Source organism: Telopea speciosissima, chromosome 5 (genome assembly GCF_018873765.1).
Source record: "Telopea speciosissima isolate NSW1024214 ecotype Mountain lineage chromosome 5, Tspe_v1, whole genome shotgun sequence".
Lineage (NCBI taxonomy): Eukaryota > Viridiplantae > Streptophyta > Magnoliopsida > Proteales > Proteaceae > Telopea > Telopea speciosissima.
Genome location: NC_057920.1, coordinates 38,487,117 through 38,507,418, shown reverse-complemented (window position 1 = coordinate 38,507,418; position 20,302 = coordinate 38,487,117). Strand labels below are relative to the sequence as shown.

Sequence of the window (20,302 nt, the reverse complement as noted above, 5' to 3'; positions counted from 1 at the left end):
CGTATAGAATGATTTACCCATATACATTTCATTTATTGGTTTTATTGTTCCAAATTCAGTTTCTTATTTGTCCTTGTATATGGACCTTGCTGCGACTCTTGAGTTCTTGTTCAAATTTCTGTGTTTTGGCTGCTGGAAACTAATTAATTGATTTTTCTAGTCCTTAAATTTGTTAATTTGATGTACACTTTTGCCTTCAGCGTGAAAACCAGGGATGAGGTTGGGGATCAGTCCTGGCCAACACTAATCTATTCCCAGATGGATTGATTTATTCAATGTGCAAACATTTGATATTGATAGTGGTTGGCTAATCGTTTGTACTGCAATATTGGATCCCTTTTGATCTCACTCTCCGATTCAGATCGGGAGATCCAGATTGAGATTGCATGATGTTTTGAACATTGACGGGAAGAGAACCCAGTTAAGATCCTAATCCTGTCTCTATAAATCTACTGATTCTTCCCTATATAAAGACCATAGTCTGAATTCCACGACAGGTTATCTTATTTCAATTGTGAAACCTTTCTCTTTCCTTTTCTCAAGACATAAACCTAATACATAAAAACTATCTTATTTATATTCTGATATAGAACTCATTATGGATTTCATCAATATTTATATGTTTAACTGTACACTGGTGAAGTATGTGATTTCTTTTTGTTGTTTCAAAAGATGCATACACCCAGAAACAATGCTAATTCAACATCAATAATCCTTATCCCATCTAATGGGGATACAGTGGAAAAAAGCTGAGTCAGGCCGGTGTCAAAACCCAAATTAGCCGGTAAGTAATGGACCCAATACAATGAAACTCAAGTAGCAAAGAATTCTAGTCAAACCATGAGCAGGAATGCTAGTCCTATGAAGACTCTTGGGCTGAAATCCCATTTTTTCTTGGACTGTGGAATAGGCTTTGTAATCTATCTAAGAGAAGGGAGAGAGAGAATCCTGATTTAATTAGTATTTAAGATCCCACCTGAATGATGAGGCTAGTCCTAAATCAAGTAGGAAATTGACGTTCTTATTAAGCGAGGAGTAGAAGAACAAGATATGAATTTTTTTTTTTGAAAAAATTTTGATGCTGCTTGCAATCAAGGGTCAAACTTTGAAAGCGAATTTGGCATGCATAATTAAAGGAGTTGATTTTTTGTTCTTGAACTGGGGGGGGGTGTCTTTTTATTCTTTTGGAAATTGATTTTTTAACTATTTTTATTGGATTCAAATAGGGGGGTATTTGCTTATTTATGAATAATATCTTAAGTAATAAAGCATTTACTTCAATGATATTATGGCATAAATAAGTGCCTGTCCTCCTTCATGTTCTCCCCCTCCTTCTCCGTTCTGGTCAACGGCTCTCCGGCTAGGTTCTTCCATTCCAAAGTGGGCATTCGCCAAGGCTGCCCCCTCTCTCCCTTCCTGTTCTCCCTTGCTCTGGAAGTTCTCTCTCGAAGTCTTCAATCCAAGACGGATCTTCATCTCATCTCTCCTATTCCTAAATGCAAGCACATCAACCTTACCCACCTGGCTTTTGCAGATGACCTGATGATCTTCTCTAAAGCCTCTCACTCTTCCATCTCCGCTATCATGGATTCCCTCCACTTCTTCGAGACTCTCTCAGGTCTCCTTATTAATCTCATTAAATCCAAAATCTTCCTTTCAGGCATTCCCGATTCCATTACAGGCTCTCTACTACGTTTGACTGGATTCTCCATTGGCTCTCTCCCAGTTAAATACCTTGGTTTTCTTCTTATCCCTGCCAGGCTTTCCAATCATCATTGTGCTCCTATGTTGGACAACATCCGCAAGCGTCTCTAGTTATGGAAAAGTAAACTTCTTTACGATGCTGGTTGCCTTGTTTGCATCTGTTCTGTCCTCCAAGCTTCCTACATCTATTGGAGCGGGATTTTCGGATTACCCAAAGCCACCATCTAGGCAATGGAGTGCCTCTTCTGTGCTTTCCTCTGGAAAGGGATTGACTCATCTAGATTCCTCCATCCTGTTAGCTGGAAGTCTACCTGTCTCCCCAATCGGAGGGAGGTCTGGGGATCCGGCGTATCTAAGACTCCAACATCGCAGGCATTCTTAAGCTTATCTGGAAAATCTCCTCCCGTCATGATTCCATCTAGGTCAACTGGGTCTACTCTCACCTTCTCAAGTCTGACTCCATCTGGATTATTGCCATCCCTTTCGACTCCTCCTGGATCTGGCGTAAGATCCTTGCCCTTCGTCGCCTTGCCCTTCGAGGTATCTCATCCTCTATCGTTGATGGAACCTCTACTTCCCTCTGGCTTGACCTTTGGCACCCTCTTAGAGTTCTTTATTGTGTCCTAGGCCCCCAGAATGATTTACTCTTCTGGTCTCCCAAAAGATGCCTCCCTCTCCTCCCTCATTTCCTCTGGTTCCTGGTCCCTGGTCCCCCCCTCTCCTTAATCCCTCCATTGTCTCTCGGATTTGGCCTGCTCTCCCCCCTCCCCCCCCCTTACGGACAAGACCCTTTGGTTGCCTTCCCCTAATGGCCTTTTTAGCACTAGCTTTGCCTGGAACTTTGTTCGAGACCCTGCTCCCACCGTTCCTTGGCACAACCTCATCTGGTTCAAAGGCCATATCCCTCGCCACAATTTCACAGCCTGGAGATCTCTTCGCCTTTGCCTCCCAACCCAAGCCTTCTTGTTACACTGACACATCCCTGTCCCCCCTGCTTGCTCCCTTTGTTGGAATGGTTTTGAGGACACCCCCCGCCTCTTCTTTGCTTGCCCTTTTACACTCTAACAGCTGGAAAAAGGCACTCTCCTCGATCTGGCCCCGTACTAGGAAACCTATTCCCTTTGAGCGAGAATGGCTTTGGAAGGACATGTCCTTCTCTGGGTCATCGATATGCTACACAATTGGAAAGCTGGTTTTTGGAGCTGCTATCTACCACATTTGGATGGAGCGGAACCTTAGGAGATGGACTTCCAACTTTCGATCTTATGACCTGATTTGGAAAGCCATCTCCTTTGAAGTCTCTTCCAAACTTAGTTGCACCCGCCATCGTCCGGTTCTGGACTCCCCTAGGAGCAGGCATATCGCTGCCTCCTAGGGCCTGGATCTATCTATTTTATTTCCCTCCACCTCTGCGTAGGTTGGCTTGTTGTTTCTCCCCCCCTCTCTCCCTTGTATATCCCCTCCCCTCTTTTCCTGCCCCCTCCTGGGGTTTGGTAATATATATTTATTCATCCAAAAAAAAAGTGCCTGTCCTGGTTTCTGGCATAAGTAAGTGTCTGCCCTGGTGTTCCACTAAGTCAAACTCCTATTTGGACTTTGATTTTTCAAAATCTGATAGTGCCATTGTATTTAAATGGCCCAAAATAGGCTATATACCAACTTTCATGACCAACCTAGGTCAAAAACCCATCGAAACCATCACCTGAGTTCCAAAAAAAAAAAAACAGCACCAACTCGCTGAGATCTCGGTCCAACTCGGTTTTTTGGCTGGGCGAAACCAGTGCCGAAACCTAGTTCTCGAACTATGACTATCGGTTGTTAGCCTTTCTAGCAGCCTCCCATTCTCTCTCTTCTTCTTCTTGATTGGTAGTTCCATATTCTGATCTTGTCACAAATTGCTTTTTGTTAGAAATTCAAAATTTTTTTTTCAGGTAGAACACTTTTCAAACTTTTGAGAAATTTCAGAAATCTATCAACAAATTGATGCAATGTTTTAGTTTGTTTTACCTAAATCTACTCAAACATAGCAAATAACAGAATTAAAAACAAAGATTTGTGGAAAAAAAAAAAAAATCGAGTTTTTTTCAACTTACCTATCTTGCACTATTTTTTAGCCTCAATGGATAATTTTTTATGCTTCACGTATTGAGACTAAGATCTGCCAACTTTTGGTGAATGAGTTAGCTAGGCAAGGTGTTGAAAGACCTCATTTGATGGTGGGGGAAGATTTATTTTTTTTTCCGAGTAACTGAATCTCTGGTATTGCTTCTGGCTTTCCTGCCCATGTTGTCTGCTTGGATACATCGGGAGTTGCTCCTTTCTTGTTGTTGTACACTATCTTGATTCTCTTCCAGTAAAATGCTATTTATCCCCCCCAAAAATGCGAAGAAAGCTCTCAAATATCAATCCATAATTCATTCCACCCCATAACAAGTCATTTTGAGAATTATCTGTTTATAGCCTACTTGAAGACTAGCCCCACCAAAAGCAAGTTTTTATTTAACTCGAAAGAAATCCTACATCCATTAAATAACTGTTATATTTTAGCAACTTGATAAGATGGAACTTATCCATGTTTTCCTCGTATAGATCCATAAAGAAACCTAAAAGAAAGGGAAAAGTGAAGTTATCAAAACTCTTTCGACTGTTTCTATTTGGACTCAATGAATTTAACCAGATGAAAAAGGTACCCAGTCTGCTTCTATGTTCCAGCCATAGTTGTCCAGGCATTTCCTAGGTGACGCCTTGGATGCCTCTTTAGTATCGCCTTGCGTCTAGGCCCCCTCCAACGCCTTGACAACTATGTTACAGCCCATGACAAACCAAGACCAATAATTTGTCTGTTGGATGCTCCTGCATCAGATAAAAGCATCAAGGCTGGGAAATCTTCAGTTTATGCTTCACGTGGGATGTCTATCAATATTCTTTTTGAGCTCGCTCAATATTTTATTAGAGAACCAACTAATCTGCATATCCTATGAATTGTCATGGGCCTCTGAGTCTCTGTGATGATGTCTTTTGCTGTCAATTAGGTTGGGCATACCATAAAGCTTCATGGTGACTATCACAGCTCTCTGTGGAATTAGCTTGTGCTGGCTAGGTATTCGGAAGCATAAGGTTTTGGTAAAGGGGGGGGGGGGGTGGTTAGAGGGAAGCATACTAGGTGCCCCTTGCCACCTTCTTGGGTCGCTTAGGCATCCAGACCCTCTCCAACGCCTTGGGTCATCTAGTCACCTTAACAACTTTGAAGGAAAGAAAGTTAGGCACTTCCAAGCTTTTTGGGATGAAGACAAAGCTGAGGTGTTTGAAAAAGGAAAATATTAATTGAGGTTTGAATTTTTTTCTTGCAACCTGGAATATGTTCATCATCTCATGATATCGTCTCAATGGTTTAAAATTTTTTTCTTTGTCATCGGTCTTTTTGTGCTAGGGATTGTATCTCTACTCATGCTTGACAAGGTTGTAGGGCTAGAACCTGTAAATTTTGGTGTTATACTAGTCTAAACTTATTAGTCTGATCTGGACTATAGATTAAATTTAAGTAATATATTTCATCTAGTGCTTAGCATCTTCAGCACAATATTCATTTTTACTGTCAGTAGGTTTATTGTTGATATCTGACCTGTCTATTGTTCTTGTAGGAGTGCTTATGTGTTTTGGTTTGTGATGATTCGGAGGAGGTGTCCATTGCTGCGCAGGAATTCCTTGAATTCTTATTCATTTCAGGTGAAAAAGATCTTATGGAGAGTGAGGTTGCTGAAATGTTTGGCAGGTTTGTGTTTCCTGGATCTGGAAATTGACTTATTGTTGAGCTTTAACATAAGCACTTTGCCTTACAGAAGAGTTGACTTTTTAAGTTATTTTCTGCAACAGGCTTGTTGAAAAACTTCCAAAGGCTGTGCTTGGAAGTGAGGAAACAGTAGCATTGTTACATGCTCAGCAATTACTAGCAGTGATTTACTATGCAGGTCCGGAGATTGTCGTACACCAGCTTCTTTGTTCTCCAGTAAGTGCAGTGGACTTTTTACCTTTGTAGCAATAACAAAACAAATAACAGAACCAGAATAGGAGATGAGAAGGATGAGAAATGAAAGAAGAAGAAGAAGAAGGGGAGAGAGATCGAACCAATAAGAAGGAACTGGCTCTCGGTTAGAGTGAATGACCTAACTGAGAGCTGTAGTGTGTATTTGTAATAAATAAAGGGACTTGACGCAAATATACCCGACCATAAATTTATTTAATAATAAATAAATATAATTATTACAAATATACCCCTGACCATAAACCATTACACATAATAAAGAGAAAATCAAATAGATACCAAAACTACCCCTTGCGGTAGGAGCAACATAAGAATCTCGACACTCCCCCTCAAGCTGGAGCATATACAACACCCATGCCCAGCCTGGAGGAGCCCTCAAGAAAGGTAGGACGAAACAAAGGCCTAGTAAACATATCACCAAGGTGATTAACAGAAGAAATAAATGTAGAAGCGATAAGTTTCCTAATTTCTGCACCACGCACAAAATGACAGTTCACCTTGATGTGTTTGGTCCACTCATGACATATAGGATTGTTGGCAATGTAGATGGCAGCTTGATTATCACAAAACATATTTATTAGTTTAGTAATTGGAAATCAACACTCCTAAAGGAGAGATCTTAACCACAATAAATCAACTGCTGTATGAGCCATAGATCTATACTCAGCCTCAATACAATAACTTGTGGTAGATTTCCTATCACCTGCAGCACCAGCCTACTGTGCAATAGAAAATCCAATGAAATCAATTTGATCATTTGGCCTATATTCCCTGGAGCACCTTTAAGGTACCTCAAAATCCAACAGGCAGCCCTCCTAGTGAAACTTATTAAGCAATTCTGTTAATGTGCTTTGGGTACTGTTCACGAAAACAGTGTGGTGAACAGCACCGTACACTATTCACGTGAACAGTGTCGTGAACAGCACCAGCACCGTACACTGTTCGCATGAACAGTAACTAGAGATGAGAGTTGTTAGTCAGGGGCAGTTTGGGAATTTCTCTTGTGTGTTAGCTCTACCCTATTATTAATAATATTGGTGAAGAGGGGAGAACAATTTGATTCAATAGTTCTCCCCAAAGGATTACAACCACTTCTCTTCTTCTTCATCTTCCTCACCATCTTCTCCATTAAATCTGATTTTATTTACATGGTTTCAGAGCTAGGATCTTAAGAGTCGATTCTACATCCTAGGACGTACTCAATTACTCTCAAATTGATCAAGACAGTGTTGTGGTTTTGAAGGCTTCACGTTTGAAGGTTTTTCGTGACGACAATTTGAAGGGGTTGCAGCACCCTATGCTGCGTTTTGGTTGAGTTTGCTGAGACTGGTTCATGATTATATAAAGGAACCTAGTCTCGATTTTGTGGTGATTGCTTGATATCGATTCAGGGTTTTGGGAGGTGATTATTTTTCGATTTCAGTTCTTCTTTTTGGTGGTTTGAAGGTTCTTTGTAAGGTTTTCCCTGAATCGATCCTTGCTGGATATTGAGATTGCATCGATTTTTGTTCTAAAATCGATCTCTGAATTTTTCGTTGGCTGTTGGTGATCGTGTTTGCTTGCTGCTTCATCACTTTTGCTCCGTTTTTATTAGTTGTTGGTGAATTTCTGCATCGGTTTGCTTGATCGAGATGGGTGACCCAATTGAAGATTCTAAAGGTGTTATCTCTAAGGTTGTTTCGGGCTCTTCCAAATCTATTACAGAGAAGAGATTGGAAGGGGTAAGTAATTTCTAGCAATGGAAGAAAATTGTGTGGGTTGTTTTGACTGGTCGTGGCCAACAGAAACGTCTTACAAAGGCTAAACCAAAGGATGATGAAGCTCGGGAAATTGTAGATGCACGCATTTTGGGACAGATGATGAATAGTATGGATTCACAGAATGTTGACTTAGTGGCTCACATAGATACTGTGAAGGAGTTATGGGATTACTTACATGTTTTGTATTCTGGACAGAAAAATCTATCTCGTATATATGAGCTGTCACAAGAGTTCTATCGTGCTAATAGGAAGGGACATCCGTTGACCCAATATTTTGCCGATTATAAATGAATGCTTGAAGAGTTAAATGCATTGCTGCCCATTAGTTCGGATGTGAAACAGATGCAAGATCAACGTGAACAACTTGCGGTCATGGGATTTTTGGGAGGATTGGGCCAGGAATATGACTCAGTCCGCTCCATTATTCTTGGAGGAGATAAAATTGCCTCACTTGCAGAAACTTTTTCTCGCGTTCTTCGTGTTTCTCGTGATACTTCCCATGAATCAGCAACTGCTCTTGGTGAGAGCTTTGCCCTTGTTGCTTCTACTCAAGGGAGAGGTAATGGTGGACGTAATGAGGGCCGTGGTGGTGGTATAGCTGGCTGTGGAGGTGGAAGAGGCAGTGGTAGTGGTAATGGTGGTGAAAATTCTGGTTCTGTGAAGACTTGTAATCACTGTGGTCGACCAGGACACATCCAACGCTTTTGTTGGAAACTTCATGGGAAGCCACCGCAACAGTAGTATGCTAATTCAGCAGCTAGTACCGAGTCTCCTGCTACACCTTCTGAGGGTAAGTTGGTAAGGTTATCTAATGAGGATTATGCTCAGTTCACATAGTTTTAGATTTCTCGGCCTTCTACATCTTCCTCCACAGCTACTTTTGCCTAGACAAGTAATGCCACTGCGTGTTTCTCCACTTCTCATCCTCGGATCATTGATTCAGGTGCTTCTGATCATATGTCTAGTGTGTTAGGTAATTTTTCTTCCTTTCGGTCTTCAGAGTCTAGTGTTACATTGGCTGATGGTTCCCTTGCCAAAGTCACTGGCACGGGTACTGTCAACCCAACTAAGTCCTTTTCCTTGTCTTTTGTTCTCTGTTTACCTGACTTCCCTTGTAACCTGCTTTCTGTTAGTAAAATTACTAAAGCCTACAATTGTTCAGTGACCTTTTATCCTGATTCCTGTGTTTTTCAGGATCTTATAACGAAGATGTTTGGTAGGGGATGTGAGCAAGGGGGGTTGTATCATCTTGAAGACTCCTTCAGTTGCTTATTCCAGTGTTTTGTCTCCACACCAAGTTTACTGTCGGTTGGGCCATCCGTCTTTGCAGAGTTTACAGAAGTTGGTTCCTCGTTTTAGTTCCCTTTCTAGTTTAGAGTGTGAGTTATGTCAGTTTGGAAAGCTCCACCGTGTGAGTTATCCCCCTAGAGTCAATAAACGGTCTGCATACCCTTTTTCTTTAGTGCATTCTGATGTATGGGGGCCTTACCCTGTTACTTCTAAGATGAGATTTAAATATTTTGTTACTTTTGTCGATGACTATTCTAGAGTCAACTGGATTTATTTAATGAAAATTCGTTTTGAGCTGTTTGCCATTTTTCGTGCATTTGTTACTGAAATTCAGACTCAGTTTAATAAGAATATTTGTGTTTTACATTGTGATAATGCCCTTGAATATTTTTCTGCTCCATTTAATTCTTTTATGGCTGACTGTGACATGTTGCATCAGTCTTTTTGTTCAGATACACCCCAACAAAATGGTGTAGTTGAACGGAAGAATAGACATTTAATGGAAGTGACCCGTTCAATTCTTTTTTAGATGAAAGTACCAAAAATCTACTGGGTTGATGCTATCTTGACTGCCTGTTTCCTTATAAATCGTATGCCATCTTCTTTGTTACAGGGTGGGATTCCTCATTCTCTTTTATTTCCTACTGAACCTCTCTTTGTTTTACCACCTAGAATTTTTGGGTGTGTTTGCTTTTTCCGTGACCATGGTCCAGGTTTGTTCAAATTAGATCCCCGGGCTATTAAATATATTTTCTTGGGTTATTCACAAACTCAAAAAGGTTATCGGTGTTATTCACCAGTTCTTCGAAAGTACTTTGTCAATGCTGATGTTAACTTTTTTGAGTCCACTGCTTATGATGATACATCTTTTGTTTCCTCGGAGTGGGATGAGGGTCTTCCTTTATATGTGGTGCAACGTACTATTTCCCGTGGTCAACCGACTGCTGCTTTGTTTCCTCCACCTCCGCCTCCGCCTCCGCCGCCTCCTGTTCGGCCTGCCTATCCTCCTGTTCGGTTTACATTTGTTCGGTGTCCTCGAGATGATACAGCACCCCCAGTCTCTGTTGATCCTCCAACTTCAACTTCGCCTGCAGATCCAACTCCTCAGTTAAGTATTCATTCTTCTGATCTTGATATTCCCATTACTCTTCGTAAGGGTGTTCGTAGTTGTACTCAACATCTTTTGTCTCATTTTGTTTCTTATACAGGCTTATTTGCTAACTTTACTGCTTGTCTCTCTACTGTTGAGTCTTATCCTACCCTTAAGTCTGTTTCAGAGGCATTATCCCACTCTAGCTGGAGGACAGCTATGGAGGAGGAATTGGCTGCCTTGACTGAAAATCACACTTGGGACTTGGTACAGTTACTTGCTGGCAAGAAGGCTGTTGGTTGTCGGTGGGTATATGTGGTTAAAGTGAACCCTGATGGTTCTTTGGCTTGTTTGAAGGCACTCTTAGTTGCCAAAGGTTATACATTGGTTTATGGAGTTGATTTTCTTGATACCTTTTCCCCCGTTGCCAAGCTTGCATCTGTTCATCTTTTGATCTCTCTTGCCGCATCCCATCATTGGCCTCTTTTTCAGTTGGTCGTGAAGAATGCTTTTCTTCATGGTGATCTTCATGAGGAGGTTTATATGGAGCAACCTCCTAGGTTTGTTGCTTAGGGGGAGTCTGATTTAGTGTGCAAACTTAAGAAGTCGTTGTATGGTTTGAAACAATCTCCCAGGGCCTGGTTTGGGAGATTTTCAGATGTTGTTCTGCAATTTGGGATGATTCGGTGTGGCAGTGATCATTCGGTGTTCTACCGGCATAGCAAGGCTGGCAGGATATTTTTGGTGGTATATGTAGATGATATAGTCATCACTGGTGATGATGTTGAAGGCATTAAGTAGCTTAAGTTACATTTGCAGTGTAAATTTCAGACCAAGGATCTTGGTAAATTGAAGTACTTTCTTGGAGTTGAGGTAGCTCAGTCTAGTAAAGGTATTTCTCTCTCCCAGAGGAAATATGTTCTTGACCTGCTTTCTGAAACAGGTATGCTTGGGTCTAAACCTTTGGATACTCCAATGGAACCAAATTTGAAGTTGACAGCTGATAATGGTGATGCTCTTGATGATCCGGAAAAATATAGAAGACTTGTTGGAAAATTAAATTATCTCACTGTGACTCGATCGGATATTGCCTTTCCGGTTAGTGTAGTAAGTCAATTTCTGTCCTCTCCTAGGACGTCACATTGGGATGCTGTGATTCGAATTCTGAGATACCTCAAGAAAGCTCCAGGTCGTGGTCTACTCTACATTGATCATGGTCATGGACGTGTTGAGGGATTTTGTGATGCTGATTGGGCTGGTTCTCCTGTGGATAGGAGGCCTACCACTGGGTATTGTGTCTTTGTGGGGGGAAATTTGGTGTCCTGGAAGAGCAAGAAACAGGCAGTAGTAGCAAGATCTAGTGCAAAGGCAGAGTATTGGGCTATGACACAGGTTACTTGCGAGCTGATGTGGATGAAGCAGTTGTTGACTGAGTTGAAATTTACGAAGGAGTTACCTATACAGTTGTGGTGTGATAATCAAGCTGCTATCCATATAGCTTCCAATCTTGTGTTTCATGAGAGGACAAAGCATATAGAGATAGATTGCCATTTTGTTCGAGAGAAACTACAACAACATGTTCGTACAGGGGAGCAACTTGCTGATATTTTTACTAAGTCCTTGGGAAGTGTGAGAATTGATTATATTTGTAACAAGCTGAGCATGATTAACATCTATGCTCCAGCTTGAGGGGGAGTGTTAAAGTGCTTTGGGTACTGTTCACATGAACAGTATCATAAACAGTACCATACACTATTCACATGGAAAGTGTGGTGAACAGTACCGTATACTGTTCATGTGAACAGTAACTAGAGATGAGAGTTGTTAGTCAGGGGCAGTTTGGGAATTTTTCTTGTGTGTTAGCTCTACCCTATTATTAATAATATTGGTGAAGAGGGGAGAACAATTTTATTCAATGGTTCTCCCCAAAGGATTATAGCCACTTCTCTTCTTCTTCATCTTCTTCCTCTCCATCTTCTCCATTAAATCTGGTTTTATTTACAGATTCCATACAGTGACTTATGACACCAATAACAACAGATATGTCAGGTCAGGTAACATTACGATAGATGAGTTTACCAACGAGTCTCCTGTACTGATACTTATCTGATGTTCCTCATCATCATTTTCTCCAATTCTGATGTGGGTCCATAAGTGTGTCAATTGGCTTAAAAGCTAGCATATCAGTCTCAAACAGAAGATCTAACACATATTTCTTCCGATAGTGGCTAATACTCTTCCTACTCTGAACCACTTCAATCCTAATAGCTTTCGTCTGAAAATGCTGATGTAAATACTATTTCACTTCTGCAATACTGGATGAATCATTCCCATATATAATAATGTCATCATTGTACACGATCAAAACAATCACCCTAGAGTTCCGATGATGAACAAAGGCTGAATGATCAAAATAACACTCTATGAGTCCACCTCGGGTTAGAATAGAATATAATTTATCAAACCAGGCTTTGGGCGACTGTTTCAAACCATAAATTACCTCACGTGACTTACAAACTTTCCTAGCATTCTCCCCCTGAGCAACATACGTAGGAGGTTACTCCATGTATACCTCTTACTGATAGTCCCAAGTTGACACTGAGAGAGAGAGGGGGGGGGTTGAATCAGTATTTTCAAAAATTCTTTCCAAACTGCACCCTATTGATCACCACACTTTCGGAGATGTCTCAAGCACAATCACAGATTGGCTGGGGCAATCTCAATTTTACCAATCTCACACACTTCGCATGCACATCCTCCTCGCAAGCACAACGTGGCCACTTACCGGGAAAAAAAAAAAAAACCACAAAGTGACCAGGCCTAGTAGATAGTGCACACCCACTTTGCAAGTCACATACAATCCAATGTACAAAAATAAATAAAGCAGGCACACAACAGAAGATATACGAGGTTCGGTCAATTGCCTATGTCCACATAGCGATGGCCTAATTGGGCTTCGTATATTACTCAATACTCTTCTCAGTTTTTTGACTGTTGCATCAGTCCAGGAGTTACAACCTGCTTCTGTCTATGCGCCTACACAGACTAAGGGCTACAACCCCCAACCTATCAAGCCCCAACTTAACAGGTATTACATTAATCCATTTAAAAATTGAAATACAAATCCTCCCAAATTACATTAATGAACTAGGTCTTAGTTGAGAGAGAGAGAGAGTTGAGAGAATAGATTGGCTTGTGAAGATAGACATTAGCCATGCTTTATTTATAGAGATAAAAAAAGATTACATATATGGTATGATAGGTAAGGTATGAGTCAGCACTCTTATCCTCCTAACATACAATGAACCTAGGCACATGAACTGTCTAGTCAACCTTAAGAGTCACTTATAACACTCCCCCTCAAGTTGGTGCATGGATATCCCTCATGCCCAACTTGAAAACAACAGGATGGAATGTCTTAGAAGTCAAACCCTTGGTGAATACATTAGTCAGCTGATTTTCTGAAGTGACTAAAGGAATGCAAATTGAGCCTTGTTCTAGTTTCTCCTTGGTGAAGTGTCTTTCAATCTCAATATGTTTGGTCCGGTCATGCTGAACAGGGTTGTGGGCTATGCTGATCGCAGCCTTATTATCACAGTAGAGCCGCATCGGTTCTTGTGATGTTATCCCTAGATCTTCAAGTAACACTTAAGCTAGATGAGCTCACATACACCTTGTGCCACAGCTTGATATTTTGCCTCAAGCACTAAATCTGGATTTCACTGATTGCTTCTTGCTGAGCCAAGTGACCAGATTACGTCCGAAGGAATGCGCAATATCCTGAAGTAGATCGTCGGTCATCAATGGAACCGGCCCAATCAACATCAATGAAACAATCCAAATTCAAATTATTGTTGTTGGAGAATAGAATACCCTTGCCTGGAGCTGCTTTCAAGTACCGTAGTATCCAATACATAGCTTCAAGGTGGTTGGCTTGTGGAGTATGTAAGAAGTGACTCACAGCACCCACAGCACCCACAGCATAAGCAATGTCCGGCCTGGTATGGGAGGAGGTATATCAATCTGCCAACAAGTTGCTGTTATCTCTCCTAATCTACTTGTCTGCCTCCATTGCAGCTAAGTTGATGATTCACCTCAATTGGAGACTTTGCAGGCTTACATTCTAGCATCCCTGTCTCAGTGAGCAGATCTAGGACATATTTTCTCTGGAAAATGAAGATACCCTTGTCTGAACGGGCTCTTCAATCCCTAGAAAATATCTGAGAGGACCTAAGTCTTTACTCTCAAGCTCTGTGGCCAGCTGATTTTTCAGCAATGGGATTTGTACATCATCATTCCCTGTTATCCCCATATCGTTAACATAGACATCCCAAATCTACCAAACCAAGCTCAAGATGATTGTTAAGACCATAAAGAGACTTTCAGAGTCGACACACCTTACCAGATATGGATGATGATGCAAAGCCTCGGGGAACATCCATATACACCTCTTTCTTGAGATCTCAATTGAGGAAGGCATTTTTCACATCAAGTTATTGAAGGTTCCAGCCAAGATTTGTAGCACAAGACAACAAAGCTTGAACAGAATTCATCTTTGCAAGAGGGGCAAATGTGTCCTTGTAGTCGACCCCATAGGTTTGATTGAAGCCTTTGGCGACCAGTGGACACGATGGATTTGTAATGGGCTGCTTTTGTCACTGGGAGTAAGTGAATAGATCCCTTTGTTCAGTGGCATAATCAATGTCTGTCTCCCCTTGAAGCCGAACAGTGTCAATAACAAGAGAAGGAAGCTCTTTCTCAATACTCTCCTCTTGAAAGAAGACTAGTAATAGGGTTCATCTTCGTGAAAAGTAACATCCATGGTAACCAATAAGCGGTAGGGAGGAGGGATAGTTAAGCAGGAATTGTTTATTCCATGGAGACATTTCCACCCTTTGTACTTATTGTCAAAGGGGGAGAAGGATGCTTTGGATGTTGCTAGTGGTGTTGCCAACAACTCCAAAGGGGGAGATTGTTGTTCCCATGAGCAAACTGATGTGTATTGTCATTGTTGGCAACACAAGCAAGTTGGTTGATATATTGAGCAGCAGTACAGCAGAGTAAATGTTTGTGTGTAGGGCACCTTGGGCATCCTAGTAGCTATTTGTTACTGTAGCAGCATGGTGCAGGAGCAGCAGGGGTGTGTGAAGCTATGTTTTGGTTCGGCTATGGTTTGTGGCTGTTTGAGGTTGTAGCAGGCTGGCCTATGTTCTTGTTTGGGTCTGTTGTGCATACTGTGCATAGAGAGTAGGTGTCGAGCTGTGTGGCACAGCCATGGCAGGCCTTGCAAGGGGGTCACAGAGAAGTTTCAAAGATGCAATTCTTACAGAGCTACTGTTTCAGTTTCAACAGTAGAAGCATTCACTTTAAAATTTTATTAGGGCCAATCCGTGAGGATTCAGGCCAAGTAATGTGAAGGAGATATGAAGAGGGATGAGTTCTCGTCTTTATGATACCAGCGTCGAGGTCATCTGAAGTTGGACGGAGAAGATATGGCCGGAGAACCAAAATGTGTCTGATTTTATACTTTCCAGTGAAAATGGGGTTCATTGTGACCGGATTTTGAAGGAGTTTCCAACTTAATTTGGAGGTGTGAATGACTTCAGGAGCTCGGGCAAGTCCTCTCTCTAATGCCATAGGCCGCACCTTCATCTCAGATCCAATGACGGAATGGCAGCCATTCTCCCAGATAGTGTCAAATGAAGCTTTTTTTTTGTTTTGCAGTACTGTTCTCTTAAAGAAGATGTTCAGCAGCCGTCAGATTTAGATGAGATCTAACGGCTATGTTCGAGGCTTGCTTTTTATTGGTCTATTTGATGGGCATATGGTACATTGACAACACACATGAGTGTTTATTTAAATCCACGATCGTGATTGGATGATCAAATAAAAGATGAAGGGTCAAGATGATTATGCGCATCTGATGGTTCTATTTCTGGCACATGCAAAATGAAATCACTTAAAGTCATTAAGCTTCAAGTCGTCACGAGCCTCTTTCATTAATCATTAGATGGTAAAGATCTAATCAAGTGTGTTCACTGTTCCATCCGACAGATATGATTTAACGTTGTGTCATCTTGTACACCATTAGCATATATTAGATCAAAAGATTCTCTTTGAAGGCCTATTATTGGCCAAACTTTTTTTGGGCTTTCCGGAGGCTATGAAACTCAGATTTGGGCAAATAATATATTGATTTCACTCAGTTTTTTGAGGAGAAGACGTCTGTGTACTCAGAAGAGAGGTTTGACGACTCCAGAAGAAGAAGATGGCGCCCAGAAGTTGAATCCTCCTTGCTTCTAATTGATTTCGTGTTGGGTTTCCATTGAACACTGTTCTCTTTGATGTTCTAGGCCATTCAAAGCAGTGGAATGCACTTGGGGAAGCCTAAGTGAGGTATTGAATCCCTATTGTTCTCAATGTGTTTGATGTTTTGTCTAGAAGAATTGTCTTTGAGTCACATTGAGTGTGTTTGGGTTCGGGATTTGTTGAATAATGTACACCAGAATACCGTGGGGGTATTCTGGTCCTTTTACAGTTGTATTTTTATGTTTATGTACCTCCTAGTTAAGTCGGCTAAGCTAGGGGTATTTTGGACATTAGGATGTAATCTCTTATATTATAAATGCAAGGCTTGTTTGATCATATTGATCATTCGAGCATTACTCTAACTCTGAATCTGTTAACATGGCATCAGAGCAGGTTTCGAATTAGGGTCCTTCCTCTCTTCTAATCTCAGCTTCTTCTTTCTCTTCTCTCTCTCGATCTTTCTCTCTTCATCTCTTTTTTCTTCTTTTGTTCTCTATTCTCATCATAGGGGAGCACTGATGAGGTGATCAATAGATCCAGCTGCTGCCCTCCATTACCTCTTTCAGTGATAAATAATTCTGCTCGACAGGACCAAGCACCCTGGCTGCGATATTTGAAGCTTCAAGTTTTTTGGATTGATTCCATCTCAATTACAAGGAACCAATCTCCTTATTGAAGATCAAGAACTGCAGTAGGATTTTTTTTGATAAGTTCCTATCTCAAACCATATTGAAGACCTCCTCTGATCGATTTTTTTTTCTTTCAAAAATATCGATCTTGGAGCTGCTGATTTCTATTGGTGCTGATGTTTGGAGGAGTGATCAAGCCCTTATAGAACAACACTTGAGCCAAGTTTCAGCCCCATCCAGGGATTTTTTTGAAGATTTCTCCCCTGCATCAATCTCACCACAATCAGGGTTTTTTTTCGAAACCCTGAAAAAATCGATCTAGGGGATTGGACTGTCTGCTGCTGCTGATTTTTGGAGACTCCTATTATCACCATTACAATGGTCGCTCCACCAATTTCTGGCCCTTCTCTTGAAGTGTTTACTGGGTTTCTCATCACAACAGTCCTTTGTGATTTGGGTTTCTCTGTTACATTATGGGTGACACTGAAGTTTCTACTGGCACTTCTGATGGACATGGTAGGACTGACAACCGTGACCTTCTTCCTAATCCTATCAAACTAGATGGGAGCAATTATCTGGTATGATCTCGCTTTGCATACTTTGCCATTGCTGGTCGTGGACTTACTGACCACATTGATGGTACTATTGTTAGGCCAATTGCACTTAGTCATCTTCTGGACAGGTGAATCTCCAATAATGGTATACTCATGTCTTATTTAATTGGCTCAATGCAATCAGACCTTGCCAGTGGTTTTCTTCTCCTTGATACAACCCATCAGATCTGGTCTGCTTGCAAAGAAACATAGGACAGCTCGGTAATGATTCACAAGTGTATGAACTCCTGAAAAAGCTCACTCATACTACTCAGGGGAGTTATCTGTCTCTAAGTATTATACTACCTTACGCAATCTCTGTTAGCAATTGGACCATTTTTCTCATTCCACCCCACTACAGCTGTTGATATTGCTGCATATAAGAAGCATATGGACAAAATTAGGGTTTATGATTTTTTGGCTGGTTTGAATGTGGAGTATGACAGGATTCGTGTTCAAGTGTTGGGCCATTCCCCTTTTCCCACACTTGAACAGTCCTACGTTTTAGTCTCCTCTGAAGAGAACCATAGGGCTGCTATGCTTCACCCTCCTATTACTGACAGATCAGCCCTCCAGATTGCTGCCCCGGCTACTTCTACACCTGTTAGAAGTCTTTTCTTGGTGATTCTACTATAGGCACTGTTACTTGTGAGCTCACAAGCCTTACCATACCAAAGAGAAATGTTGATTTGTGTTCCCTTTGTGAAGTCTACTGATCAGATTGTTGATATTTTCACCAAGGGATTGTCTGGAAAGCTGTTTCATCCAAACTTAGTCAAGTTGGGCATGATTGACATATTTGCTCCAACTTGAGGGGGAATGTTGAATAATGTACACCAGAATACCGACCGTAGGGGTATTCTGGTCCTTTTACAGTTGTATTTTTATGTTTATGTACCTTCTAGTTAAGTCGGCTAAACTAGGGGTATTTTGGACATTAGGATGTAATCTCTTATATTATAAATACAAGGCTTGTTTGATCATTGATCATTTGAGCATTACTCTAATTCTGAATTTGTTAATAGGATTATTTGTAAGTCATTGTGGGCATGTTAATTGTTTGATGAATTGCCACAATTGATAGAGATGAACTATTGGGTGTGATACATGCCCTATTATTTTGTTTTGAGTTACTCTTATGTTTGTGGAGTATAAAAACACAGACAACTAATAAGACCTCAGTGGGAGGCAATCTGTAAATCCCATATAGGTTACTTCAGTGAGAGTTAGTGACATCAGCCCAGTGAGGGCACTCCGTGGATGTAGGCACACTGCCAAACCACATAAATTCATTGTGTTATGTGAATATCTCTATATGCGTAGAAGTGTCTTTGTCTATAGGATGGGTTACACATTCGGTAGACTCCGTTCCTTGCTATGTTTATATTGATTGGGAAGAGGAGTGAATGTGCTTGTGATTTAAATTGCTAGCCAAGTGAAGAAGTTGTCCGAGTGCTTTGGGAAGAAAATATTTGGAGTGCATTGATTCACCCATCCCTTCTCAATGCCTGGGAACTTCAGGAACGAACCGCAGAGTGTTTAGAGGGGGAGTTCAGACCCCTAGTGTTCTAAATGACACCCTGGTTCATTGGGACGGATAGGTTGAATGCAGGTCAAGCCCAAGAGGGTTGGGGATAAGCTTCCTAGCTTGGGACGAACTTTGGTGATGCCTGTTATAAGAACGCAAGGCATAGAGTGGAGAGGAGACTGCAGGAATGGGGGATAGCACAAAGGAGCTGTGCATAGGACGAGAGATGGGATTTGGACAAGAGATGGACAAAGCGGGTTAAAAAGATGGGTTTAATGGGTTTGGGTTAATGGAAGGTCCAATAGGGATAACACGAGGGGAAAGAGAGTTACGAAGAGGAGGGGTTTAGGTTAAGAGAACTAAGTGGGGTTTTACTAGTAGGGTTAGTGGGGTTAGGGGGATCAGGGTTAAGGTTTGATTGATAAGGCATAATGGTGGGGCCCACAAGGGAGTTGTTGGGAATGATACAAAATGAAGTGGGACCCCAGAGGAGAGTTGAAGAGGGTTTTGATTAAGGTAACTAACATCAGTTTGATGTTGAGAACTCGACACAAGCTGGGAGGGCAAAGGAGCAACTTTGACTGCAACGGGGGTACAAGTATCGTCAGAAGGGAAAGCAGACTTTTGAGGAGAAGATCTTGGTTCTGAAAAGCTTCGTGCAAGATCAACTGAAAAAGTTTCTTAGTAAGAGTGACTTGTCAAGGCTAGTGGACCATCTCCACTTTTGTGAATATTAAGTTTGCTCTTAAAGACTGGAACAGCTCCACTTTTGTGAATATTTCTCAGCAGGTCTCAGATTGTAAGGATAAACTCACAGCTATTCAGGTTCAGCGCCAAACTAATTTTCTCAACATTCCCCTAGCAGAGGAGGAATAAGGGGTATCTCTTGAGCTCTCATCTCTGCTTTCTCAAGATGAAAATTTTCTAAGGCAAAAGTCTAGGATCAAATGGCTAGAATTAGGGGATTCTAACTCGGCTTATTTCCATCGATCTTTGATGTCCAGGAATAACACCAACTCTATATTGCGCCTTACAGATTCAACGGGATCTACTTTTCATCGGGTCAAAGATATCAAGGACTTGGTTGTTGGATACTTTAAGGATCTGCATAGTGGTTCTTCAGAGGATTTGAGCCCTATCCCTGAAAATTTGCTTAACAAATTCATTCCTAGTGAGCTCCAAACCTCTCTCAGTTCCATCCCCTCGGAAGATGAAATTGTTTCCTCTATCCGCTCTCTTAAAGTTACTAGAGCTCCTGGTCCTGATAGTTTCAGTTTGGGATTCTTTCTTGCCTCTTGGGATATCATCAAGGTGGACCTTATTAAGGCTATCAAGAGTTTCTTCTTCAACCCCAGTC

The 20,302-nt window shown here is 41.4% G+C and overlaps 1 protein-coding gene across 1 annotated transcript in view; it reads left to right on the top strand.

Moving 5' to 3' along the window:
* The window catches only part of LOC122661552, a 124,448-nt gene that overhangs the window by 62,034 nt on the left and 42,112 nt on the right, over positions 1-20,302 (top strand). The window contains exons 7-8 of the mRNA XM_043856975.1: positions 5,346-5,476; positions 5,578-5,710. Coding sequence (XP_043712910.1) covers positions 5,346-5,476; positions 5,578-5,710 — 264 coding nt within the window. The remainder of the gene's footprint in view (positions 1-5,345; positions 5,477-5,577; positions 5,711-20,302) is intronic.